Here is a 27745-nt window from a genome sequence, read left to right on the forward strand (position 1 = left end):
AAACATCAACGACGCGACAGAACAAATGAAAACTGAGGGCTTAAATACACAATGGGTAATCAGGGCAAGAGGAAACAGCAGGGAACAACAGGTGAGGCAAATGAAACTAATTACACAGGGGAAGCAAAGCTAAACACAAAGCACAAGGAAATCACATTGGCAAAATAAAACAGGAAGTGATAAACCAAGGAACACGCAGACAAGTCACAACACTGGGAACAAGACAAACATACAGGGAGGACAAACTCAGGAAATAAATTAACACAAAACGCTGGGCCAACGGCCCAGGACATGACAGTGTTAAAATATGTGCTAAAAATATAACTGCAGATGGGCAGTGAGGCAAATAGAAAAGCAAAATGAAAAGGTAAGAAAATAAACAACAAATCAGTAGATATATTTATGCATCTATACATATTTCCCATCCAGCCTGCTTTCAGATCCAAATGGCTTCATAACACAAACCACTCTTTAGTTAATTAGGCAGCACAGCCACTCTGGGACAAGCCACACACAGAGACTCAGCTTGTTTGGCTCAAGAACATTCACAACTGCTCACAAAGCCTCCTCATAGCTCTCTGTCCTTTCCCATTAACTGAATGAGAGCCGTGCTTATGGTCCACAGGAGGAAGCATATCGGCTGTAATTAAGTACATCCTTAGCAAATTAAGGCGCTGCTAAGTCTTGGGAACAGAATTTGTTTCTCTGTAAGGATTGGTCCTGCTTGATTATTCTAGGAATTTTAATCACACTAGAAGTTTCGCCTTAGAGATGATCATTGATATATATATATATATATATATATATATATATATATATATATATATATATATATATAATATAGGGTTTTGATTTGATTTGCTTGTTTACAGATGTCATCACTTTCTGTGTCTGTCAAAGGATTCATACAGTTTTTATTCTCTTGGTTCAAAGGGAGAGATGCTAAAAGCTTTTGTTTCAGTGGATAAACTGAGTGGCTGCACCAAGGCCCAGTATAAGTAAGATAAATAAGGGTTATTTGGAACTGTGAATCATGCAGAGCTACTTTAGTAGAGTCCAAAAAATACAAATATGGAGCTTAACATTCAGCAAAATACATCCCCATTAAATCTTAACATTTAAGAATTTGTTTCCACAAAATGTTTAATTTTTTCCCTTTAAAAATAACTCAAATTACTCATTAGGTCAGATGATTAAAATATGTGACTAAGTACATTTTCTAATATGGATTAATTGACTAAGCTTTGCAGCTTGAGATTCAAGTAATGACATACATGTATCAATATATTTCTCTTTTAATCTTTTTGGTTTTTGAGTTATTGTAACCCACTCTGCTCTAGTGTAATCACTATTTAGTAACTAAAGATTACATTTGAGTTGATGTAAAGTTATGCCATCACCTACAAAATAAAACAGTTAAGCTTCACTTTACTGATTTTACTGATTATTTACCCCCCCCCCCCCCAAAAAAAAGCCACATAATCTGAATTCATTATTAAGGGAACCTGTAATAGACTCTTTAATCATATTCAATTTCTTCTCCCACATCAGGCTGTTTACTCTCTCTGCAGTGGTGTATAGACCTCAGAAAGCCAGTCTGCATGTTTACCAGGGGAATTTCGATGAACTGCGTCAAAGAATACCTTCAAAGCTCTGCAAACTGTGCAGCTCTGTACAGTATACAGTACAGCATTGTCTTCTATCTTCTCTTAAAAATGCCTCCTTCTTTGCCTGGAGATATGTCTGTTTGTATCGAAACACAATGCCCAGTGGGTTTTTATTATTGCCAGTTTCTCAGTTTAATGATGCCAGTGTTGCTGCCCTCCCATCACTTTGAGTCATGTGGGTTTCTTGTGGGGTGAAGAATTGTAAACGCATTTAGAAAATCTTTCTGCTTTCAGGGTTTTCCTCTGCCTCTGTCTCTTCTCTCATTTTATTCCTCCTTCTCTGCTCCCTGCGTCCTCCTTCGTTTTTGTATTTTCATATTGGATATGTTCTGTGCCAAGAGCCAAGACCGATCAATATAAGAGTTGCTAAATTTGTTTTATTTTATGGCATAGAATGTGTACAACACTATTCTCTCAATATTAGTGTGTCAATATTGGTGTGAATTTGGGTGTGTCAACAATTACATAAATAATAAATATTTAAATAGATATATACTATATAAAAAAAAAAAAAGGCATGCATGCAGAGGTGGATTTATTCAAACCGGCCCACTCTATAAATTAGACTGCATCTGCAAAGATGGGCTTCTGCTGATACTGGTGCAGCTACCTGCCACTGATGTTATTGACACCTCTCTGCTGTGAGACTGTTCTTTCTACTCAACCTGCTCAGTCAGCAGAAAAAGTTTCTGTGAGTCAGCAAAAGTGACAGCAGCTCTCACAGTCAACTGACTAGATGGCTCCATGATATAGTGTCTGACACAGGGTGTAAAAAGTTTACACCTACTTTCCACAGCAGCCTGTTATAAGGTTCAGTACAGCAGGACATTTACAGGACAGTTCAGTACAGCATTATGTTGTACGGAACTGTCTCATATAAATGATGTGTTCTGCTGTTAGCCATTGATGCAGCCAACTATATACTATAGACTGTTCTGGGTTGTATGGGACACGTAGAGGGGGTTGTTAATGACAGATGTTATGTGCAGAGATGATTCGCCTCGTCTTTTCTTATTTGTTTCTGTTTGTTTCCTACTGTTGACGGACTGTATTACAGAGCAGAAATGTACTGAGACACTGATCCACTCTGATAGACTGCAAAGTTATATCTGACTATTAGCCAGAAATAAAGGCACAGCTCTAGATGTTACCAAAAAAAGGAACCGTATTAGAAAGCCTGAGCCTAGCACTTCACTTCAGGATGTTAACATTTTTAGGAACAAATAAATGCATTTTATTAGGAACCATTTTCTGTCTTACTCTGGTACTGTATGCACCTCCCTTTGTGTGTTATGAGTTAAAACAAAAAAGCACAAATACTTGGTTCTGATTTTGAAGAATATTTTTGAATTAATGTCATGTTTCTAAAATGTATCTTATTCACAGTTTAAAATTCAGAAGCAAAAAATGAACAGCAGACCAGTTAAGTACTGCAGGCATCCAGTCAGGTGAAAGCAGATGATTTCTTTCTAATGCCTGAGGCTGTCTTTGGCTCATTTGTATAGGGCACTGCATAGTCTTTTACCCCTTCTGTCATTTTGCAGTCAACAGCATAGGTCAGACAGTTGAGATGCACAGGAATACCTTTTATTTGTCATAGAAACAGCTGTGAAGAAGGTCCTGCAGTGCAGAGTGTAGCTCAGCCCATGTCTGTTCACTGTCTGTAATTAGTTTCACAAAAGCCTGAAGGGAAATCTTAAGATGTGTCTAATTAGAATCAAGAGGGAACAGTTTATACATACACACACACACACACACACACACACACACACACACACACACACACACACACACACACACACACACAAATGAAATGATGAATAAGGTAAAGAAATAAGCCTGCTGGTTCAGTCAGTTTATTAAAAGTTATTTCAGTGCTGTCTGCTTCAGACACAGTAGCAGTAAAACACTGGGGATTTGGTAGACTAGTAGACAAAAAGGCTTTAAAAGCCTCACCCTGTTTTACATGTCCCTACTGTAAAGGATTTATAATTTGTCTGTTTTAACAGTGAATAGTATTATCAAATCATCTGAGCCACATTATTCTTAAAAGAACAATTCTAAACCTCTCAGATCTTTTGGTGCAGTTACAGCTTTCATGTGGTCTGTGAAGGTTTTAGATATCAGCAGTTGATCTTATAATATAAATCCCATTTATATCCTTATGAAAATGTTATATTCAGCATCCCTGTTTACAGAAAACTTCAACACTTTATAGCCTTTCAAAGGCTATTTGATGGTTACAATGTAGCACTTGTCTGTCTGTCCTTTCAGATATTCTGGTTGAACTTACACAAGACATGGTTACCCTTTGCATCATACCCAAGCAGAGTTCTCAAAGTGCAGCCCATGGGAGGATTTTATACATCCTGTGAGTGTGGTATGAAAAGAATGAACGTCTTTTCACTTATATACAGTTCACAGCAGAGCAGAACAAAACCCTGAGACCTGTGAGGCTCTTGTTTATATGTTTGCTCCCTGGCAAATCAGTGTTTGAAACTTTGATTACCCCTGACATAGTTTAAAAGAACAGTTGATATGCATGTGAGTGTGAGACCTTTGGGTGATAATCAATATACTTGATTTTAAACCTCTTGAAGTTCAATGGCGAGACCACTTTTAGAGGAATATAGAGATAAAATGTCCCTGCAGCACCATCCCCCCCATAACAAATCTGAGCATTTCCTATGCTGACCTTAGTAACCTACTAACTCTGCATCTTCATGAGAAACTTGGGCATATACAGATTTTACACCGTGTCTCCATAAAGCTTCCCCCTCTGCTCCTTTCTTTTCCTCTCCCATCATTCTCCTCATTGTCATGGTAATGGCCTCCATCATGCATGACCAAAGCGGTCAACTTAATTGATGAAAAAGCAATCAGCAAGAGGTGAGAAAAGAGGGGGTTTGCATATATCAGACATGAAGGATTTTCTCTCACTCGAGGCTTTAAGGAATGCATTACTTTGGGCACTTGAAGAAAACAGCCGGGGCATTTGCAGCTAATGAGTTTCACGGTCTCGGATTGCTCAGCATGACTCGACGTCTACAAGTGCTGTCTCCCATCTGCTTGCTGAATCGAGAACCGCATACTTAAACACACACGGGTTCAGTTTGTGCGGTCACACTCTAAATAATGCACATTTCATTTTTGTCACACCTGCCAATTTGTCTCATTCTCAAGTATTTCACCTGCAGCCATTCATATCACATGTAAGTTTTATTTAATAAATTGCTAAACTGCATATTTATTGTTGTTTGGGGATCAAGCTGGCAATATTCTGTGCAGTAGTTTTGTTATTGCCAACAAATCCCTGAATAAAGCTGCCAAAAAGCATTGATGTGTTGTAAACCATCTCTCAATACTTTTCAGCATAATCTACATTTAGCTCATTCATTCTGAATTCAAAATGAAGATGAATAAATTACTCATATCTCTAAATGTGTGCAGTGGGATCTATTTTCAGCTGCTGATAACATTTGGAGCTCTAGTGAGTTTTTAGTCAGTGCAGAAAATTGTCTGTGGGATTGACTCAAAATAAACCACAGCACCCATGACAACAAAAATGTTGTGCAGTACAACAACATGGCTCACTGATGCGTTTTTAAATATTTTGGGGAGTACAATTTGTTTTTTAGCACACAGGAATACGTTTTGGATACGTGTGAATTTATGTAATATACTCAAGATTTTTTTTAGTGGCTTTAATTTTTTTTAACTTGTATAGGAAAAAGATAGAACATTACCAATTTTACTATTTAAAGAATTTCTTATGGCATACAGTTTTGCCAGTGCACTCATTTTTGCAGAATCAAGTCTCATAATCAGTAGCAAACCTGTTCATCCACTTGATCTGTTGTGCAGTGGAGGACAAATAATCCAAGTGTGTGCATTGAATATTGGAGCTTTCAGGGAGTCCTTCCCATTGCTCAAATAAGCAGTCCTCCCCTGAAGAGATGATGGACAAAGCTGAAACTGTTTGCCACAATTTGACAGCACTGCCGGTGGGAGAGCTTTTTATTTCCTCACACCAACAATGATTCTCTCCTATCTAATGTGAAAACTGCAAGACCACAAAAAAGACCAGCTGTCACTGATAATGGAAAATGAATGCAGAGTCTGAAAATACACTGCTTTGTAGTTTGTAAAACAGGTTTCAACCAGAGGTGAAAAGTTGGCTGGGTAAAGAGAGAGCAGCACAGTGTCGCACAGCCACTGTGTCGAACTAACTGTACATGCAAAAGGTGAAAGAAATAGTTCAATTTTAAAAAAGCTGCTCGTTCATTCAGTGTGCTCTTCTGAAGTCAGCATAAGTGGTGTGAAACCTGGAAAATTTGTGGTCAGTAAGAAACTACATCACCTTTGTCAACTTATTCTGTGATCACTGAGTTGTATGCTAAGAGGGAACATGAGTAAATATTTGAGCATTTGAGAAGTTAAATGCAGTCCATTCAATGCGCTAAGCAATAAGCTGTTGCAATAAAGTTCTACCATATCACTCCTAGCACAGTTTGCTCATGCTTGCTTTTTCAAATATTCAAATGTTCTTATTGACTGTGATTGTTATCAAACTCTGTGCTAACCTTTTAAGGCACTAAAAGCTCTACAGTATTTGCATACAGTCAAGAGACTAGCCTGTTAGTACCGGTGGGCAGGCGCCGTGTCTAGTTGTAGAGCTTCGGGTGTGTGTGTGTGTGTGTGTTTAAACTTGCAGCTCACCTTTCTGTGAGGCGAGGGTAAAGTTTCAAAGTTTCAGCACCAGCTGAAGAGACAAGTCCTGCATAATACTGGTTCATTCACTGTTTATGAACATTCAGCTGTTGGGTAATAGCACAGATCCTATTTTTTGTGTTATGAATGAACAAGACAAGATGTTGGGTGTTTCATTGTGTGTTCAGTAATAGCTTAGGCAGTTTAAATGAAGTTCAAGCAGTGGCATTTTGTTTCAGGATGATGTAACCATCCTGCAACATTGACACTCTGTTTTTTGTTTTTTTTTTTAAATTGCATTTTACACTAATTTTATTTCTAAAAGGAAAAGGGGTTTGTTTATCCAAACCATAAATTTTAAATTTAAACAACTGCTTTTCTTTGAGCTGGTCTTGTTTTGACTCTGCTGCATAGGCCCTGAGTCATAAATATGGTCAAAATGCAGCAACCTCTATGTTTATAGCAGCTTTAACTCTGTGTTTCTCTTTCCCTTTTATGAATTTTATAAAAAATAACGCTCTGAGGATGTGACCATCTCAGTGGTGATACCTCAGCAGATGACTTTGTTGTGGGTTTTCTAACAGATGGTGCCAGCAGCTCATCTGAGATCATTCTCGGCTGTTTTTTTTTTTTTTTCTCGTCCTGCTTCTTGAATGCTCAGTCTGTATGTTTACCTCTGGTTTACATGGTTAGTGTGGGTATGCGTTTGTGTGTGTGGTTACTGATGACCCTTCCTCAGCATTCCAGCCATTCCCCTGGTACCTGGAACTGGTCTGTTCTCCTCCAGCAGGGTATTTTTAGGTCCTGAAAAGCAGCTGTCTGCGGTTCTGTTTGCACAGACAGCCCTGCTGTCTGCCGACTGAAAAATGTGGTGAGGCTGAAGGTGCGATACAACCTTTTTGTAACGATGTTGCCGCCTCAGTCAGACACTTGTCCAGATTATTTAGACACAAGTGCAGATAGGTTTAGGTTTGTGTAACTATGGCAGTGATGGGTCTGGGGTGGTGATGTAGTCTGTGTTCATTCTGCTTAGCTGCAAGGTGTGCAACTCATCTCCGCAACATTCCAATTCTGTGTTTGTTTTTTCTTTCACACAATACTGAGTCATGTTGGCCCTGAGCTTTGTGCTTAATGGATGAGCAGAAAATTTGTGAGTACAGCAGCAGTTCAAAGCCCCAGGATGTACAGTAGTTGATCCTGGAATATCAGCGTGAACTAATCTGTTCTGTTAATAAATGTTATCACAACTCATGTTTGAACTAAAAGCAACAAAATACCAAATAGTACAGAGAGAGGTGAACACTATTGGTCCTTTGCTTGTGTGATATTTTTACAAAGCCAAGCTGGTCGAGTGACCATGCTGACAGTGACTGATGATGGTGTAGGCCGGATCTATTTGCCCTACTTTTGGAGCAAGTACCTACAAGCACAAATTCTGGTGTCTAAAAAGGACTGGTACTGTTGCTTATAGTATACAGCAAAGAGTGAAAGTGTCCTACTTGAACACACAATTACTGGCTAAATAATTTAGTTTCTTCATGCATGACGTCTGTATTTGTTGTGACAATGCAGCTTTTCGGGCATAATCTAAAAAACAAAACAAGGAAAAGCAGTTGCTGAAAGAAAATTTAATTATTTTTTGATGAATTTATTTGAAAAAATTGGTTCCAGAACACAGTGCATGTAATTATATTTGGTAAATCAGTGGCACTACAGAGTCAGTATGAAGTATTTGACTGTGCAATGCTGCAGGGTAGAAGTAATAATAATTTTTTTTAAAAAACCCTAAAAACTAACAAACTCACAGATCAAAACAGAACCAAACAAAACCAACAGCAGTGACAGGAGAAGAGGTGGTTTCTAGAGGAAACTTAGGGATGACTGGTTTTTAATGCACCACTGGGACTTAGAGAAAGACGATTATAGTGTGAGCATGCTCATGGTACACAACCACAAGAAAAAACAAATCAATGAGCTGAGCACAAGTGTCGGTTCTTACGAAAATGCATCCAAACACTTCTGATGAAGTATATTAACTGAGTTTTTGAGTCCTAGTGGTGGCAATAAAATGTGTTTTTTAAAAGCTCATTTGGCCAAAGGACCGATGAGCTAATGTCATTGCGAGACATCTATTGTCCATCAATCTGCCTTTCACAAGACTCGCTAATCCTTACAGTATTGGTCAGAATTTTATCAGCCATGCACACAATGATCACCTAATGCCGGAGTGGCCAACTCCAGGCCTCGAGAGCTGGTGTCCTGCAGGTTTTAGATGCGTTCCTGATCCAACACACCTGAATCAAATATAGAAGTCATTAGCAGGACTCTGGAGAACTTGACTGCATACTGAGGAGGTAATTCAGCCATTTGATTCAGGTGTGTTGGATCAGGAACACATCTAAAACCTGCAGGACACCGGCTCTCAAGGCCTGGAGTTGGCCACCCCTGACCTAATGGGTCCTCACCCAAATTGTGCTCAAGTTCAAATTTGTCATTTTATGGGGCCTGTGATTATGATGGCTTGTGAGTTGGATGAGCTACATCTGGTTGATTTTAACTTTAAGTTGTTCTTATTCAAAAACACTAATATGCTTCGATATCACAATATGATTACAGTAGTTGGGTGGAGGGGACATAAACAAGAGAGGCACTGCTTGTTTTTCAGTGTTTAAAAATAGGCATTTTTGTGAAGTGTTGATGGTCATCAGTGCATGAGGTACAGTCACTTTGAGGTTTTGTAATCTTTGCTACAATATATGTTTGGCAGGAAAAAATAAATGAGCATTATTTGTGGCCATATGTTTTGTTGTTGTTGTTGTTGTTTTGCTTTTTTTTTTAACTGGAATCTCTGGTTGTCTGTCAGTCATTTTTCTGTGATGTGAATTAGATGCAGACTTGACTTGCAAAAGGTGGATGATACAGTGTATCACAAAAGTGAGTACACCCCTCACATGTCTGCATATATTTAAGTATATCTTTTCATGGGACAACAGTGACAAAATGACACTGTTTGACACAATGAAAAGTAGTCTGTGTGCAGCTTATATAACAGTCTTCATGTAGCGCAACAATTCGTCTTTTAAGATCCTCAGAGAGTTCTTTGCCATGAGGTGCCGTATTGGAACTTTCAGTGACCAGTATGAGAGAGTGTGAGAGCTGTACTACAAAATTGAACACACCTGCTCCCTATGCACACCTGAGACCTAGTAACACTGACGAATCACATGACATTTCGGAGGGGAAATGACAAGCAGTGCTCAATTTGGACATTTACGGGTGTATTCTCTTAGGGGTGTACTCACTTTTGTTGCTGCTGGTTTAGACATTAATGGCTGTATATTGAGTTATTTTGAGGGAAGAATAAATTTGCACTGTTATATAAGCTGCACACAGACTACTTTTCATTGTGTCAAAGTGTCATTTTGTCAGTGTTGTCCCATGAAAAGATATACTTAAATATCTGCAGAAATGTGAGGGGTTTATATACCAGTCATGCCTGTACACACAGGAATGATTTATTTCTTTTCTTGCAGTTTTTGTATAGTTTGGGTTTTAGATGGAAAGAGAAACAGGTTCAGTTTTTACTGTCCACCTTGAATCTTTCAGGTATTTTTAGCAAACTATCACTAGAAAAATGTAATGTCTCAAATTCAGGCAAGCTTGATACTGAGGCTCCAACTGACATCATTTTATTTTATTTTATCACACTGGTTTTCTGTTTCTCAATTTAGTGCTAACAGACGTGTGTGTGTGTGTGTGTGTGTGTGTGTGTGTGTGTGTGTGTGTGTGTGTGTGTGTGTGTGTGTGTGTGTGTGTGTGTGTGTGTGTGTTTTATTCTCGGCAGGGGGAGAAGAATGCTGGCTTCGACGTGCTCTACCACAACATGAAACATGGCCAGCTGGCAGCCAAGGAGCTTGCCGAGTTTGTCCGAGAGAGGTAAGGTTTGTGTGTATCTTAATATCTGTGTGGGAGGTGGTGCTAGTGATGAGATTTGGGTGGAGAAATCCAATGACTCTATATGTGGAAAGAAAGATTGTGCTAGGCTGGATGACATACTGGGAGATTACAAACAAACCAGTAGGATTTCATCTTTCAATTTAACTAACAAGGTGTTCAGATTATCCTGTTTCAAAGTTCTGTTTGCAGAATGCACACACACATCCTTCTTTACTTGAACCGCTTTTTTTTTTTTGGCCTTTTTTATGGCTTTACACAATAAAGAGAGACAGGAAAATGGGAGGAGAGAGTCAGGGGAAGACACGCGGTAAATAGTAACAGGTCGGGATGCGAACCTGCGCCATCCGCACCGCCATGCAGCACACATGGTCGCCTGCTCAACCAGTGAGCCACCCCGGTGCCCGGTCATCTCTGTTTTGACCTGACTCCTGTCTTTGCTATTGTGCTACTTTTGAAGTGCACGGTTTCCCAAGCACTCAAGTCTGAATACTGTATTTGGATGACCTCTGAGCTTCCTGCAATACACACACACACACATATCTTTTTCCCTTGTGCCTACTGCTCAGAAACTGTTTCATCATTTCAGGATGCGGTGAGCAAAATGCCACCTCTTTGGTCACATCAAAGCAACCGTAGCTAGGCATAGCAGGCCTGTTGAACTTTATTTTTTGTATGTGCACTGCAGCTCTGAACGTCTTTCTTTTTTTTTTCCTCTATGGTGTGCATGTTAATCTCTCAGTAATTGCCCAGTAAATGCATATCAAGCCAGTTCATATTATGTGACCTTCCCCTTGCACACTATCTGGGCAGCACACTCAGATAAACCTGTGTTTCTACTGGTGAGATACACCTGAAGTGTACGGTTTCCTGCTGTGTGTAAGAAAAACACCTGCTCAATGTCCTGACCTGACTCCACCCAACATTGTCTGGAGTTCATGTATGTAAATGGCTTTGGTTTAAGGGTGGTTCTATCTCTCTTTGTCTTTTTAAAACCAAAGCAAAAGCGTGAAAGTATAAAGAATGGATTATTTGATTTGGCAGAATTTTGCACTGGATACCCTTCCTGACACAACCAGAGCCAAGCCAACTTTATTTTTAAAGCTCTTTATAAACAGTGTCAGTACCAAGTGCTGAACATGGGAGTGGGATGGGTGCACCCTGGACAGGTCGCCAGCCTGCTTCAATCTAAAATAAATCAGCTAGATGATAGATGATCAGCATAAGCTGCTTATGAGTTACTGGTGGTTTCATCTTTGTCACTGTGAAATGCATGTCTGGGATGTAAGAAGAGAGTTTGACAGGACAGTTACACAATATAATTGAAGAAAAACCAAGTGGGAAGATTATAATGTAAAATACTCAGTCAACTAATTTGTGATTTGACGTGAGTACACTGAGGGGAGTAATGAGGCCCCTGCAGGAGTTTGTGCTCTCACAGTTGGATGTTAACGCAAACAGAAGACAATGTCAAACCAGTGATATAATCCTGACATTGATTCAGAACTCTTGTGCACATTCCTCACAAGGAGAGTTTCGCTTATCCACTTGGAAAACAGCAGACAACAAATCAGCAGTCAGGAAATGAAATAGAAGCACTGTGGGTAAAATAGTGTGTGATCCTGCAGGATGGAGGCAGAGCAATTGTCCCGATAAATTTCCTCAGTCGTTCTCTCTCTCTCCACTTCCTTGAAAGGTCATTTTTGATAGAAGAGACTCTATGAAACACTCAGTTAAAGTACCAGAACTGTCAAGGTTTCTCAGTTACTGCATTCTCTACATACACAGCAGAGATCAATCTTTTAATATATCAGTCAATAAGTCAATTAGTTAGCAAACAGAAGAACATAGTGGTCATTTTATTCTGGAATAACTTATTGAGTTACTTTAAGTTAGTTATTCACAGTAACTCTAAACGTCTTCTAGCATTAACATCAGCACAAAAACTGTGCACCGGGAGCTTCATGGCATTGGTGTGCATAGCTGAGCAGCTCCCATAGGTATAATGTGTAGGTGGCCCAGTACTTTTGTCCATATATTCTATTTAAAGACTACACAATAAATTCACTCCCAGATAACAAATAATGAGTCATCTTTACAAGAAGCACTCCCAGGAACCACAGGTTGTGAAAGGCTGGGCAAAGCAAACAAATGCACAACAGAAAACTGACTTAGGACTGCGCTATATCACTGTAAGACAATATGTAAGAAGTTAACTGATTTTTAAACATTTTTAATAAAAAATGTCCAATAAATACAGTTTTAAAGCACAGTAACCTTCAATGGTAACGTTAACCCTGTATACCTGCTATGTTGACACAGATTGATGCCTCAAATAAAACCCCATAAAATTTTACTAGTCAGTGTGGTATTCAAAGATTTGCAATTTTCAAAAGGACTGCTAATGTCAAATTCCATTAAAACAAACCACTTCTGTTACCACAAATCAAGCCTCTTCTTTGGCTTCCCGGAGAATAGAAGTCGATCAAATTCACATGTCTGGCTTTCAGTATGATCAAATACACAAAAAAGACCAGTTTAATTTAAATTATGAGTAATAACTTGTGAGACAGTTTCATAATCTCTGCCCAAGATAAACAGCAACATTAAGTATCAGTTTATTTATGATTCTCTGTTCTCCTTCATAGCAAGTTTCCCCGTTCACCCTGAGGATATTTGGATCAATGCTCGCTCTTGCTGTTCCTTAAGGGTCTACAGATGGTTATTAAAGTTTTATGGCCAACCTTGTAAACATCTATTTATCATTTAAATGTGGCTTCTTGTAACAGTTACCCAACACAGATGAAAATTAATCTTTATCTCACAGACTGGCGGTGGATGCCCAGTGTCTGGGCCAAATAAGCTCTAGATAGAGAACATAACATATGAGGCCATTAGCAGAAGTGATGGCGTTGTGAGGAAGTGCTGTTGGAGTGCATTTGGTTCACCGGTCTAAAGGGTATTTAGAAGAATTTGCATTTCAGGGGGTTTGCACAGCATTAATCTTCCTGTCATGCTATTAGTATAACAGGAAGACGAAGAAAAGGTGTCCACCTTGTAGACGCACACATACTGTATGCATATATTCATATATGCATAAGATGTAAAATTTGTGTATCCATGTGTCCTCCTCATGCTTATGTATATGTTTTTCTCACTTTTTTTCCTAAAGGGCTGCTATTGAGGAGACTTACTCTAAATCAATGAGCAAACTGGCTAAAATGGCCAGCAATGGAAGTCCACAAGGGTGAGTACCCTCATTTACAGCCATGTATCCACAGGACGGCGCAGTTAACAAGAGATTCGGAGCATTACAGTATAGATACCCCCCCCAAGAAGATGTAATGGTCATATGGCTGCATATGAGATATGGATGAGCACCATCTGCAGCACCAAATGCTCATGTTTATGATGCCATTCAGCCTATGTGGTTCGAATCATATGTTGTCTGCTACTTGGCAGGTTTTATATCTGTATGTACTTAGTGATGGAAATGAAGGAGAACACACTGAAGACCACAAAACCATGATTATCTTCATATAATCGCCAGATCCCTCATAAATACATAAGTCTGCAACGGTTTGAAAGTTTTACACTCGTGAGATTTCTGTGTTTGGTTAAAGTTGATTTGGTTCATTTGGAAAACCATGTCACATACTTCACTGTGCTAATCATATTTCAGCTACATAATTAGATTCTGATTAGAGTATGTGGGTTGTTTGGATATTGTCAATCAAATCTTATCAAAACACAAGCACACATTCCTAAAGAAAACAGCTGAGCTGAGTTTGGAGACTTAAGCTCTCACTAAATAATACTTGAGCAGTTTTGTTTTCTACTTTACGTTATAAGGGACACTTGAAGCAATTTTTGTGGTATTTTATCACTGTTAAATGGCAACTTGACAGCAGTTTAAAACTTTTTTGCTGACCTTTATTGACCTAATGTGTTATCTGGCAGCACTGAGATATACAGTAAGTGTACGCCATGCTACATCATTACAGTCCATCACTGCTGTCTGTGATGTGCAGTAAAGCACACTTCTGCACACATCCATCAGTGACGAGGAATCTTAGACACAGAGGATGGTGAGAGCCCCGTGAGAGCCACATATCTTATTGTTTGAGGACAAATAGACATTTTGGGGGATTTTGTTTTCTGCAGCATGTATAGTTGAATATTTAGAAGTTTGTTTCAGATAAAAGGGGAATTACATGTTTATCTTTCATTACTAAATACTTCTGATTTGTTTAGTGTCTTTGATGTAGTTTTATGACATGTCCACAGTATGACATTGGATTACTTTAATAAAGCAGAAATGCAGCAGCTTCATGATGAATGGACGTCATTATCTGTGTATTTTCCAGGACTTTTGCTCCCATGTGGGATGTTTTCAGGGTGTCTTCAGACAAACTTGCCCTCTGCCACCTCGAGCTGATGAAAAAGTTGAATGATCTCATCCGCGATATCAACAAGTACGCAGACGAGCAGGTCAAAATTCACCGCAAGGTACGTATCTGAAGTGAGGAAAGAAAAAAATACTTTCCCACAGTCTTGACAGAAAAGAGGTAGTTTTTGTGTCATTCTGTGAAGATGCAGGCTGCTATATTTTCTAATTGCTCACTCTGGTTTGAGTCTCTGTCATCTTGTTCTCACAAAAAATCCAATTACTGTCTTCTCCTTCATGGTAATTGCTGCATTTGCCCTTACGGTATGTCCATTTGTATGCCTCATTCTTTACATATGTTTATGTGCATCACCCAGACTAAGGAGGAGATGGTGGGGACAGTGGAGACGGTGCAGGCGCTTCAGGTTCAGAGCGGGCACCTTCAGAAGTCAAAGGAGGGTTACCACACCAAATGTTTAGAACTGGATCGACTCAGGAAGGAGGGAGCTCCACAGAAAGAGCTGGAGAAGGTTAGCCTAATCTTTTAGATTCCACTTTAATAAACATTAATGATACTGCAAAAACTAACTGCAATGTGTCCCATTAAAATAAAAGATTTATTCTGTTTCAAGCTTTAACTGGGTGTGATAGAGCTGCTTCAGTATTTCACCTTGAGCTAGACATTCCTGAAAATATGAGCCTAATGAAAATATTTGGCAGCAATTGTTTCATAGTTTGTTAGTGCCGAACCTGATGTTAAGTCTCATGCATTATAAATATGTTATTTTAAGCAGATATCAACTAGATAGAGAAGGTTTGTACCTGTGCGAGGGAGCCAGACTACATATTTCATGTTGGCCTTGGAAATCATAAACTCAAAACATGGCTTGAAAATGAATGGGTGACCTTGAATTTTGAATATCCCTCTTTTGATTGACACTTGAAATCCTTTAAAACCTTAGCTCTGATACAATTATATTGAGTGTTGACTTCTAAAATTCAGACTTTCAATGTGATTTCTTCAAAGTACCAAAATCATCTAATAATAAAAAACATAAATTAAAATAGATTTATTAAAATCTGTGTTTATTTCAGTCTTGAGGTCATAAATTTTAACTGGAATAGCATTATGGGTTTGACACTGAGGAAGAGCCAAAACCCCCCAAAAACAATCAGGCACAGAAATGTTTGTGGCTTTAAACCATTTATGTGATTGCTACACAAAAAATATTTACAAAAGTATACATTAAGGCACAGAATTACACAAATGTACCAACAGAGCTGTAACCAATGTAAGAGTATACAGTAACTACAGGGAAATGCAGCAACCGATTTGCCGACAGTACTAATGTGCAGGGCACCAGTGTTTTGAATAAAAAAAAAATGCTATATGATATTATACTATGTATTAAAAAACAAATAAAAACAGTGCATGTAGGGGGGTCCCTCAGCAGCATAAAAACAGTACTGTAACATGAACATGGGTAGTTAACCATCTTGCAATGATTTTTGCATGCACATGGAGCAACTGCAGTCACATTCTTAATTACTCATAATTATCAATTATCTTCGTTATGGAGACAGGATTTGCCAGGATTGGATGGTTAATAAGATGCGTAGACAGCTTCGCAGACAGTTTGGTCTCATTAAATTGGGAAGCACACTTGATGCTCGGTAAATTCAAAGTGTGTAGGTGTTTGCTGCAGTGCATCTGATACAACATGCCACACCGACTTCGTCTCTCTATAAGCAGGCCACAGCTTTACACAGTGGCCTCTCTTTCATCTGCAGCTAACACTGTGGGGATGTTTCCCTCATCTCCCGAAAGCTGTTTTTTGTTTGTTTTTTAACACCAGCTAAAATGTTTTTTCTTAGTTCTTGACAGGTGGGGGCAGGAAAGATCTTGGTACCACTTGAGGTTGGCACCACAAAGTGCTAATTTCCATATACTAACCCTAACCCTAACCCTAACCCTAACCCTAACCCTTAAAATACCCAACTTTACAGCATTAAAAAGCATATTTACAGCCTGGTAGAAGAAATGTTTTGGATTCTAAGGATAGTTTTACCCTTCGTTACAACTGTATAATAGGTGATTTTATATATTATTTATCTATCTGGATTCTGGATTTAGGGACGAGGCTGTCTTGGCTGGCATGGAAGGCTGTAGCCATTCGCTGTCTGGTATCTCTCACTTCTACTAATTGGAGTCCATGTCTGTGTTTTACACCCATGCACTTTATGGATGCATTTTGCTAAACCTTGCTAGTGTTAGTTGATAACTTAGCACCCTGTGGCCCAAATTTGGTCACTTCTGGCTTCTTAAAACTAATGTGGCAGCAGCCAAAGCACTAAGGAGGCACCAAATTGTGAAGTCCAAATCCAGTATGTGACTTTGTGTTGGCTATGGCTGTTTTTCCTATACCGTCCGTGCTATTCTCTTGCTTCTTTGTCAAGATGAAAGACGGTGCCACCGGTTATGGTTATGGTAGTACAAGTACATTAAAAAAAACATTAAAAATTATGTCAAATATTGAAATGTTGCAATAGTTACAAACACTGAGTGCGATGGCTGGCACCGAGAACTGTGTTTTGGTCAGGTTTGGATGTGACCAGAGAATTGTGGAGTGACAAGCAGCTGGCCAAACAAACTAAATGCACAAACTGATCTCTAGTTATTGTAGTAGGATTAAAACTGCCATCAAAGTTTCTTACTGACAGTTCACAGGTGAGCCCTTTAGCTACCTGTCAAATCTCAAAAGGTATTAGATTTAAAATGTCACAAATATTAAATGAAAGCAACAGATGGTCACATTTGAGAAGTTGTAAGAAGGGCATTCTTGAGATTTTTGCTTAAAAAAATTACTTCAACAAAATTGATTGGTTATCAATTAACAGCTGCAGCTATAATTTTGTTAGTAACATAGTAACAATTGGGGTGTTATGTTATTATTGGCTGTTTTTTCATCATGAAATGCATTATATCCTTGTTTCTTTTAGTTCCCCAGAAGATAAGAGTTTTACATGTAATTTAAATATATTTGATGTGTTGCACCTTTGAAATCAACTTTACTGTGGACTGCCGACAGGAGTGGTTTTATTACTGAGCCACAAATCTGTCTCTTTCACTTATGGAGTTATTCCCTTTTATTTCCAGCTTGTGAACCAGGGTCAGTATTTTAAAGGCCATTTTCCTTTTCCTTTTTTCCTTCACTAGGCGGAGCTGAAGTCAAAGAAAGCAGCCGAGTCATTTGCGTTGTGCATTGAGAAGTACAACCGTGTGGGAGGAGAGTTTGAGCAGAAGATGAGCGAGTCTGCCCAGGTCAGCTCTGACTCCAGCTGGGCCTAAAGCTGCTTTTTATCTCTCTTGCCCACCCCCTGATGTAATGATTTATGTATCTCTTCTTCTCCTGGGGCTTTATTTTTCTTTGAATCTCCCCGACTCACCGTCTCAATAGCCTCCCACCCCACAAGAACTCTGTCTTATCTGTTCATTTACTATCCTACATCCTGCTTTGCCCAAAAAAGGAAACCTCGGCCCCCAACTCCTAAACACACACCAACCTGCGCACACATCCTGCACCCCGCTCATTACCTTTAATCACTGGCTCTGCACTTCCATGGTTACTGCTGCTGTTTCCATGGAAATCTTCAACAAACCCCATTGAGTGGTTTTGTGTTTTAGATTTGAGATAACGATAGGAATCCTGGTAACCAATTATCTGTTGTGATAGCCATGAAGGGGAAGGTCTGATATTAATTGTGAGGGAGTAACTGGAAGAACAACATGTGTCACAGGATCGTAGGCCAAATGGAGGAAGACTGCTTTTTATAACATAAAAAACTGAAGATCAAATCTTCACACCTTTTAATTCCGTTCATACGGTTTTAACCAAGAGAAGAATAAAACGGCCAGTGTGTTCTCACACATTTATTTTGTGGTTCATGGTCAAGCTGCGTTTTTGCAGCCAAAGCAGGAAGAGTGAACATGAGAGAGAGCGTGCAACACGCCATACTCTGAAAACCACATCAGCTTATAGAAAGATTTTTCTAGTTGATGCAATTGACAAGGGGGCACCCTCATGCAATGCAAAGTCACTGGGGAGGCAGGAATTGTTTTCCTTACTTCTGAGGTTGCAACTTAATTGTACTGTTTCTCTGTTGAATGACAGATAACTCACTGGTTGGACAGTTTTGGCGACTGCCATCCTGCATCGTCACTGAATATTATCTTGTGTAGGAAAATCAAATGCTGGACACCAAATCATGCAGAAATAATTTTATGTCAACTAAATGGTTAATTGACTAATTGGTTAATTGTTGAAGCTAGTTGCCACTGAAACCTTCCTTTTGCACTGTTTGCATCAAATTTTGTTTAGCAACAAAATAAATGGTGCAAATGCACTAGAGATGGTTCAAATCAGACCAAACTGATTAGGTGTTAAAGCATATTGTTCATTAGTCCCTATGAACAGTTTATGATGCTTAGTTTTGGTGCACCTATTCAAAGAATTTCAGAGAAAAGCTATTTTAGTTATATATGCATATGTATTTGCAGTAAAACCTTGAGCCATGTCATGATACAGATGGAAATAAAGAGCTGTGGCTGAGGCTGACAGCAGCTGAAGAGAGAGAGTATTTCATGTTTGCTCTCCAAGCCTAGATCTTGCATGTATAATTGGAGTAAAGGAACTGGCACAAGTCTGCTCATAAGCTTGTTTCGCCACCAAAGGCCAGCGCTACTATATCACGAGAATTCCCCTAAAGCAGACAGCGACAAACGAGCTGGCTGAATAAAGAGCCAAATCAAACTTAAATACTAAATCTTCTCGAATTATCGCGGGTTTAACGACCTGGCAAGCCAGTCCCTCCACAGCTGGATGACTGCCCAGCCGTAGCTCAGCTCTCGTTCAAAGGCTATTTCCCTTTTATTGCATATAGGTTGAGTTTGAAGTTTCTGTCTTATTGGAGTCTAGTGGCTTGTCAGAATGCAGACAAAAAGCACAACAAAAACCAACCCCAACAATCACAATTTGGAAAATGAGAACTTTAATCACATACTGCTGGGAAGTTTTCTGTGTGTTTAAAGTGGTGGGTCCAAAAAATATATAAAATTATATAAAAAAGTATATACTATGTGTATGCTATATACTATGCTAACTGAGAATAAGATTTTTTTTTTTTTTGAAGAGTTCACAAAGTGTCAGCAAAGGCTTTTCTTGTCTTTACCTTATTTGTTTCTGTCTGTGTGTGTGTCTGAGCAGAAGTTTCAGGAAATTGAGGAGGCTCATCTGCGGCAGATGAAACAGCTCATCAAAGGTTACTCCCACTCCATAGAAGACACCCACGTACAGGTGGGACAGGTATGTTTGAGCTCATTTGAAATCAGCTCTGATACATTTCGCTTTGTTCTTCAAACAGAAATGTTCTAATTTTTTTTTTTTCTATTTCCTGCTGTGAGTATTTTTATGTGCAGCTTATATTAAACAAACTCTGTTTATGGGTAAATTACAGGCAACTTAACACTTTACTTGCTGTACTAGAGTGTCATACTTTTGTACTTGCCGTGTTAGAAGAGCCTGTAATGCTAGATGTATTGTTGCATCCTGTTGGCCTTGATTATAACACTGTTACAAATAAAAGGTTTACTATAGAAATTTGTAACACAGAGATTTTTCAACAAAACTGGAAAAAGCCCAAATAAATCCTCCTGTTGTTCTCTGCTGTAGGTTCATGAAGAATTCAAGCAGAATGTGGAGAACATCGGCATCGATAACCTCATTCAGAAATTTGCCGAACAGAAGGGCACGGGCAAAGACAGGCCAGGTACTGTGATCTCACCGGGATCAATGTTGGCATGTGTCCAGTAAGAAGGAAATAACAGTAAACATACGGCTGCAGAAGTTGCATAACGATAAAAATATGGAAACACCCACATTCATAACAGTAGTGTGGAAGCTGATTCATGGCGGCAAACTATGACTGCCTCCATGGATAATGTGTTTTTTGTTGTCAAACCACCTTTTGCATGCAGCTGTGGTTGGATTCGAGGAGTACATGACAGCTTTGGCACCTGAAGGTGGGAAAAAGAGTCGAGCAAAAGCCTTCAGGATACCAGGTCTCGGCAAGAGGGACAAGGAGCCAGACTCTACGTGAGTGTGTGCATTAACACCCCTAATAATATGCATGCAATGTCAGTGATTTCTGTTTCTTCCTTTTGGTTTCAGTATGTGTTATTACTGAATAAATAAGAACAATTTATTATTCACCTGTGCTTCTTATTTGCAGCGATTCAGCTGTGACGGAGGCTCTGGTGAGTATTTCACAAAAGGTTTATCAACCTTCTGCTATGAGTGTGTGTTTTAGGAGATGAGAGGAAACGTGCGTCTGTGTTTGTGGAAAGAAAGTGAGTGGAGGGATCGTGAGTGTGTGTCATTATAATGTGACTGACGGTGTGGGGTTTCCTAGGTCTATTTCAGTACTTCTGGGAAGAGGCTTCTGGGAGACACAGGGGAGGTGCATAACTACACGTGAGGGTGTACGCATGTGTTTGTGTACCCACCAGCTTGTGTACAAGTGATGTAAGAGGAAGAGACGTGTATCTTTGGGCTGTAGTCGCTGCCAGAAAGTTATCTAACAGACTGAGAGGGAGTTAATTTGAAAAGACGGAGAGTGAGAGCTAATTATAAAGGTGTCCCGAAGCTCTTGATCAAGTCTTTTAAAGAAACATTAACTAAATCAGTGGCTTCTTAAAGTTTAGATATGAAATCCTGCTGGATTAAAGCTCCTTAATTCCTTGAATTTGAATGATTAAATCAATAGATTGGATTTTGATTTGCAGCAACTCAAAAAATAGTTCATTTTGCTCCCACGTGTATGAATCTTGAGTTTGTCACTGACTTTTTTTTTTTTTTTCTGCGTTGTTTAATGCTGAGCAGGTAACATGCAGTTGGCTCATGAGAGCTTTTGTGTTGATGTAAAATGTTGTTAAAGTGGCTTAAAAGTTAGACAAGAGCTGCTCAGTAGGTCGTTATTGTCAGACTGCAACATTAAAAAAAGTATCGATCTTTACATCTACAGCATGTGTCAAACTGCAGTTAAGCAGCTTCTGCTGTTAGATTTGTCTTATTAATGTGACTTTTATAACCTCCATCATATTTTCTGGAGTACTCTGACTACTACTTAATTAGATTTTCTTTTCACTGTGTTAAAAAAAAAAGTATCAGTGGCTTCAGTTACACTTGTTCTGTCAGGTTGACCTATTGAGGTCTGTTTGCTGAAACCACAGGTAATGAAATATCATCCTAATAAGCAAACACTCTTAAAAAATAACGGCTCCCATGTTGGTTGGATTTTAGTCTGGCTTTCCTCTTGTCTTATTTCTACTTCCACTCCCAGACATCCTGGCTTGATTAAATGATTTCAATCAAACTGAAAGTGCTCTTGTAGCGTCAGCGTGCTGTTTCATTTGAGCTGCTGGCAAGAGCGCGTTTAATGTACAGCAGTTGTAGTAGTTACTCACTGACTCACACCAAACAGTGTGTAATATTTCTGGCCTATATTTATTCACTCTAATGGAAAGCTCTGAGTGTGCATACAGGCTGAAGTGCTTAGTTACACAGTATGACAAAACACTTCTTTGTGTCAGATATGAACCATTTGTCTCTGATCCAGCTGGTGTCTGCCTCCCTCCCTTTCTCCTCTGTGCCCGTATGCTCCCATTCATTCCCACAGAATTCCCCCCTGGAAGTAGACGACGAAGGATTTGTCATCCGAGCTGACAGCACTCAGAATGATATCCTTTTACTTCTCCTGGATTCAGGGCTAGGAAAGACCATTAAGCTATATTTCAACTTTTAACTTGTAATAAAAAATAAGTGATAATCCAGATGGGTGGTAAATAAATGAAAACCCCACTCGTGTGTTTACTGGCTTCCAGAATAGCTGTAGATGTTTAGAAGCCTTTAGAAGTAAACTGAAAACATGGATGTCGGTCTTCTGATCATGGGAATAGAAACCGCCACCTCACAGTTTGGCCCCAGATCTCCATTTCATATGAGAAATGATAACTGTGAAGACCATAGCATTTCATTCACATTACTTTTAATTCCTTGTGCCATGAATAGGATCATCTATAATATTTCATATCTAAGAAATGATTTTGATGAAACCTTGCATGATTATTCTCCATATCAAGACATTATGTAGAGATCAACTCCTGGAGGTCAAGGTCAAAAGTCAAGGTCACATAATTATTTGTTTCTCATGTGACAGCGAGCAGGGTTAATATAGTACTAAGGGCATATTTTGCCCCGCTAGGCGGTGCTCTTGTTTTTATTTGTGGTTTATTTAGATCATTTTGTAGCAATCTGTTTTCTCTTTAATAATCTTTTTTTTTTTTTTTACCTACTTTGATTTAATGTAACAATAAAATGAATGTATCGAAGAGCAATTTCAGTACGCTTCCAACAGGAGGTGAATTCTTTTTACAGTCACTGTATTTTCTTTTTTATGTCCACAGTATTTATTTTTGTAATTCAGTCTTTTTTTTTAAACACTAACAAATACTCATAAATTTTGTAAAAGTGTTTATTTTATTAGCCAGGTACCATAGTGACCACAGTTAAAGTCTAGTTGGGCTCTTTTATTGCACATTATTTCCCATTTTTCCTCCTCGTGCACTGCCATCATTTAACCACTGATTCTAAAAAGGATATCAAGGCTGTATTTCTAACGGGATTTGAGAAGCGCTCAAAAACTGCAAGAGTGTAAAGTAAAATTATTTTGATAAACTACATCTGGTGAATTTTCTGTTGAGTGTTGGGTGTCTAGTTGAGAAACTGATTAATACCTAAATATGAATGAACACAAATAAAACATGGACCATCTGTTGAATGAAAACTGCAAAAACAAACGCTGCTTCCAAATTAATCGTATTTCTTCCCTTGGCATAACACAGGCAGGCATGACTCAAGTCATGTGACAACAAATTATAGCCCATCAGATCACTGCATTAAGTCTAAGAGAGACTCCCGAACTGAGAAGGAGCCATTTTAAATAGGTTGTAATCAGAAGGTCGGGCATGAGAGACAGTTTAACCATTTTGTCAGCACATTTGCCTACATTGATGGCCTCATTAACTGAGAGCCTGACAATTAACAACCTCAGTCATGTTTGTTGACACACATGACTAAATGTAGCCCCCTCTTTAACTGCAGCTAAGGTAAGGTGAAGCTAAAGTCAGCCTCTTAATATTTGAATGATCTGTGCCCTCGCTCCTCAGTTCTGCTTCATTTATCTATATTGGCATTCCAAGTCACAGTAGATGGAAGATACCTGCTGTTCCTGCCAGTGCCATCTTCCCATTAAACTCCCCGCCTGCCAGGAGTAAACAGAAACACATTCATCAGAGTCTCAAGGTGCCCATAACATTTTCATGTGCAGCAGAGCAAAATCCTTGGAGAAGAGGAAGGGGTGTGGCTTTTGTTGAGGGTAATGATGTGGCAGGAAGTGGCAGTTTGGCTGTTTGACAGTTCTGCAACACTCACCTGCAGGAAACTGCGGTCCTCTTCTGCTTGTGTTTGTCATGCATGTCTGTTGGTGCCTCGTTGCTGCTGTTTCTTTATTCTGATTTTAATTGTGATTTTATTTTTGTTTTTATCATTTATTTGTATTTTCTTGTTTGAAATTTTAAAAGGTGTTTTAAGTGAAACTATCTAATGCATCATTTTAACTTAAACAATAATGGGCCAACTCTTTGTGGCATGTAACCCATCAGCATAGTGTCTTCCTTGACCCTGCTCTGTCTGTACGCTGCTCTGAGGACAAGGACAACAACTTCTACTCTAGTGATTCAGACTTTGATGACGAGGAGCCCAAGAAGTTTCACATTCAGATCAGGCCGGTGGCCAGCAGCAATCGCAGCAGCTCCCTTGCCACAGAGAAGGAGCTAAAAGCTACCGTGGGGGTGCTTACCCTGCCGCCCAACAGAGGGCCAAAGCAACAGGTTGGGTTCGATTTGCTGTTTCCTTTGAGTATTTATTTAAGATGTAGATGTGCAACCCCCTCGAAATATTCTTAAGAGCTGCTCTTAGCATTAATTCATGTTAAAAAAAAAAAAAAAAGCTTTCTTTAAAATTCTATGAAAAGACTAAAATAACAAGTGACTGAGGCCTTTCCTTCCCCTGTTCTAAAAAATATTTCAGACACAGCAGTGAATCTGTGTCGCATCTATTCATTCTTGATATTGAAGATGGGTCCTGCTGTTTTTGAGGCAGTCCCACCAGAAATAAGACAATATGAACCCATAATAACTTAAAAAACAAAAACTATGATCTTTATCAGTAGGCACCAGTGGGGCTGAAAAAGGGCAGGGGAGTATGAAGTTATTAATGAGCTAAAGCTTTGTTGGTTTGGGTATTTTCATTTATTGACAAAAATAAATAAGAACACACACACACAGCTTAATGTCAGCTCTTACCATTTTCATAGTTCAATATATTGAATACGTCTCCCTCTCTTTCCCGACTTTCAGGTCAAGCGACATCTCTCCAGTAAGTTTGAATGTTGGCATTTAAACGTCTGTCTTTTGAATAATTTTCAGTGCTTGTTGGTGTGCAGCAATACCCCTTCTTGTAAGGCAATGGGAAATGTACAGTATGCTAAATCTTAATATCTTAACTCTCCTGCTGTGTCTGTCCAGGAAACTCGAGTACCGCAGGAGGCCGATCAGAAGAAGGGGAAGCTGCCTCCCGCAGAGGTGAGTCTTCAGTCTCTTGTGGTTGAAATGATTACCTTGGTGTCTGGCAATTTGTGCAGGCATGTTTTTTGTGCTATTTTCTGACTTTTGTAGACCTAAAGATAAATATCTTATTGAAGAAATTATATTGGGACAAATACAAAATTAATTGCATTCACTACCGATTAATCAATTTCTTATTTGTTCCAATCAGCAGTTCAAAAGTAAAGATATTATCTTCTGCCTCTGTTTACGCCTGTAAGAGGGTTGTCAGGTTGCCATCTTTCCTTTTTATATGGAAACACATTCTGTCACACTCACGTGTGCATCTGTAGTATCGGTAGATTGATGATGCCTCCATGCACCACCTCTTGACCTTGCATATACAGCCATTAGTCTGCTCGTGCTCCAAAGCATGTTTTATCGCAGACTGGTTCATTTGTCAGAGGTTAGGCTACAACCTGCTGCTCTCCACCAGCAGGGAGTCTCTACCTCTTGAATTCACAGGCACAGGCAGCAGGATTAATGATCAGCATCAGATTAAAGCGGTTACTCTGCAGTGACAAAAGCACTGGCTGGAGCTCAGTGAGACCAGGCTAATTGCTGGTATTTATCACAGAGAAGGTAATGGCTGATTTTGGGTGGGTGGGGGGGGGGGTGGGGGGGGTCTCTCTCTCTCTCATGTAGTCTTATCTCAGCCCATTCCGGCCTCTCAGTCCTCTGAGAAGCTCTAACGAAGAACAGTGTGCTGCTGATTAGTCCTGATTGGGAAGCATTTTCTGAAGTAAGTGTGTGTGTGTGTGTGTGTGTGTGTGTGTGTGTGTGTGTGTGTGTGTGTGTGTGTGTGTGTGTGTGTGTTTGGTCTTTGTACAGATGGAGAGCAGGAGGGCCTTCGCAGGTCCACCTCCAGTCCTGATCACAGCAGGTGAGCTACCTTTGCCCTTCACATCACCTTCTTCCTTCTGCCTCTGAGCATTGCAGAGAGACACACTGCCTGGTCAAAAAAGAAAAAGTCGCCACCAAAAAAAGGTCACACACTAACATTTCGTTGGACCGCCTTTAGCTTTGATTACGGCATGCATTCGCTGTGGCATTGTTTCGATAAGCTTCTGCAATGTCACAAGATTTATTTCCATCCAGTTTTGCATTAATTTTTCACTGAGATCTTGCAGTGATGATGGCAGATTCTGACCACTACACAAAGCCTTCGCCAACACATCCCAAAGATTCTCAATGGGGTTGAGGTCTGGACTCTGTGGTGGCCAATCCATGTGTGAAAATGATGTCTCATGCTCCCAGAAGACAATTCACACACACACAATTTGAGCCCGATGAATCCTGGCATTGTCATCTTGGAATATGCCCGTGCCATCAGGGAAGAAAAAATTCATTGATGGAATAACCTGGTCATTCAGTATATTCAGGTAGTCAGTTGACCTCATTCTTTGAGCACATAATGTTGCTGAACCTAGACCTGACCAACTGCAGCAACCCCAGATCATAGCACTGCCCCCACAGGCTTGTACAGTAGGTACTAGGCATGATGGGTGCATCACTTCACCTTCCTCTCTTCTTACCCTGATGCACCCATCACTCTGGAACAGGGTAAATCTGGACTCATCAGACCACATGACCTTCTTCCATTGCTCCAGAGTCCAATCTTTATGCTCCCTAGCAAATTAAAGCCTTTTTTTTCCCCAGTTAGCCTCACTGATTAGTGGTTTTCTTAAGGCTACACAGCTGTTCAGTCCCAATCCCTTGAGTTCCCTTCGCATTGTGCGTTTGGAAATGCTCTTACTTTCACTATTAAACGTAGCCCTAAGTACTACTGTTGTTTTTGATTTGATTTCACCAAACGTTTAAGTGATCGCTGATCACGATCATTCAGGATTTTTTTCCAGCCACATTTCTTCCACAGAGACGATGGGTCCCCACTTTCCTTCCAGTTTTTAATAATGCATTTGACAGTTCTTAACCCAATTTTAGTAGTTTCTGCAGTCTCCTTAGATGTTTTCTCTGCTTGATGCATGCCAATGATTTGACCCTTCTCAAACAGACTTTCATCTTTTCCACGACCATGCGATGTGTCTTTCGACATGGTTGTTTAAGAAATGAGAAGCGACTAATTGCACCAGTTGGGGTTAAATAATTTGTTGCCAGCTGAAAGATAACCACCCATGCAGTAATTATCCAATAGGAGGCTCTTACCTATTTGCTTAGTTAAATCCAGGTGGCGACTTTTTTTTTGTCCAGGCAGTGTACAGTATATGAAGGTGAAATTGCATCATC

The 27745-nt window shown here is 39.5% G+C and overlaps 1 protein-coding gene across 1 annotated transcript in view; it reads left to right on the top strand.

Moving 5' to 3' along the window:
- The window catches only part of fcho1 (FCH and mu domain containing endocytic adaptor 1), a 67114-nt gene that overhangs the window by 27007 nt on the left and 12362 nt on the right, over nucleotides 1-27745 (top strand). The window contains exons 3-16 of the mRNA XM_030726766.1: nucleotides 10222-10313; nucleotides 13504-13578; nucleotides 14699-14840; nucleotides 15096-15248; nucleotides 17936-18040; nucleotides 19983-20081; nucleotides 20448-20544; nucleotides 20753-20870; nucleotides 21007-21031; nucleotides 22453-22513; nucleotides 24531-24724; nucleotides 25253-25271; nucleotides 25421-25477; nucleotides 26330-26381. Of these exons, the coding sequence (XP_030582626.1) occupies nucleotides 10222-10313; nucleotides 13504-13578; nucleotides 14699-14840; nucleotides 15096-15248; nucleotides 17936-18040; nucleotides 19983-20081; nucleotides 20448-20544; nucleotides 20753-20870; nucleotides 21007-21031; nucleotides 22453-22513; nucleotides 24531-24724; nucleotides 25253-25271; nucleotides 25421-25477; nucleotides 26330-26381 (1289 nt within the window). The remainder of the gene's footprint in view (nucleotides 1-10221; nucleotides 10314-13503; nucleotides 13579-14698; nucleotides 14841-15095; nucleotides 15249-17935; nucleotides 18041-19982; nucleotides 20082-20447; nucleotides 20545-20752; nucleotides 20871-21006; nucleotides 21032-22452; nucleotides 22514-24530; nucleotides 24725-25252; nucleotides 25272-25420; nucleotides 25478-26329; nucleotides 26382-27745) is intronic.

Source organism: Archocentrus centrarchus, chromosome 4, assembly GCF_007364275.1.
Source record: "Archocentrus centrarchus isolate MPI-CPG fArcCen1 chromosome 4, fArcCen1, whole genome shotgun sequence".
NCBI lineage: Eukaryota > Metazoa > Chordata > Actinopteri > Cichliformes > Cichlidae > Archocentrus > Archocentrus centrarchus.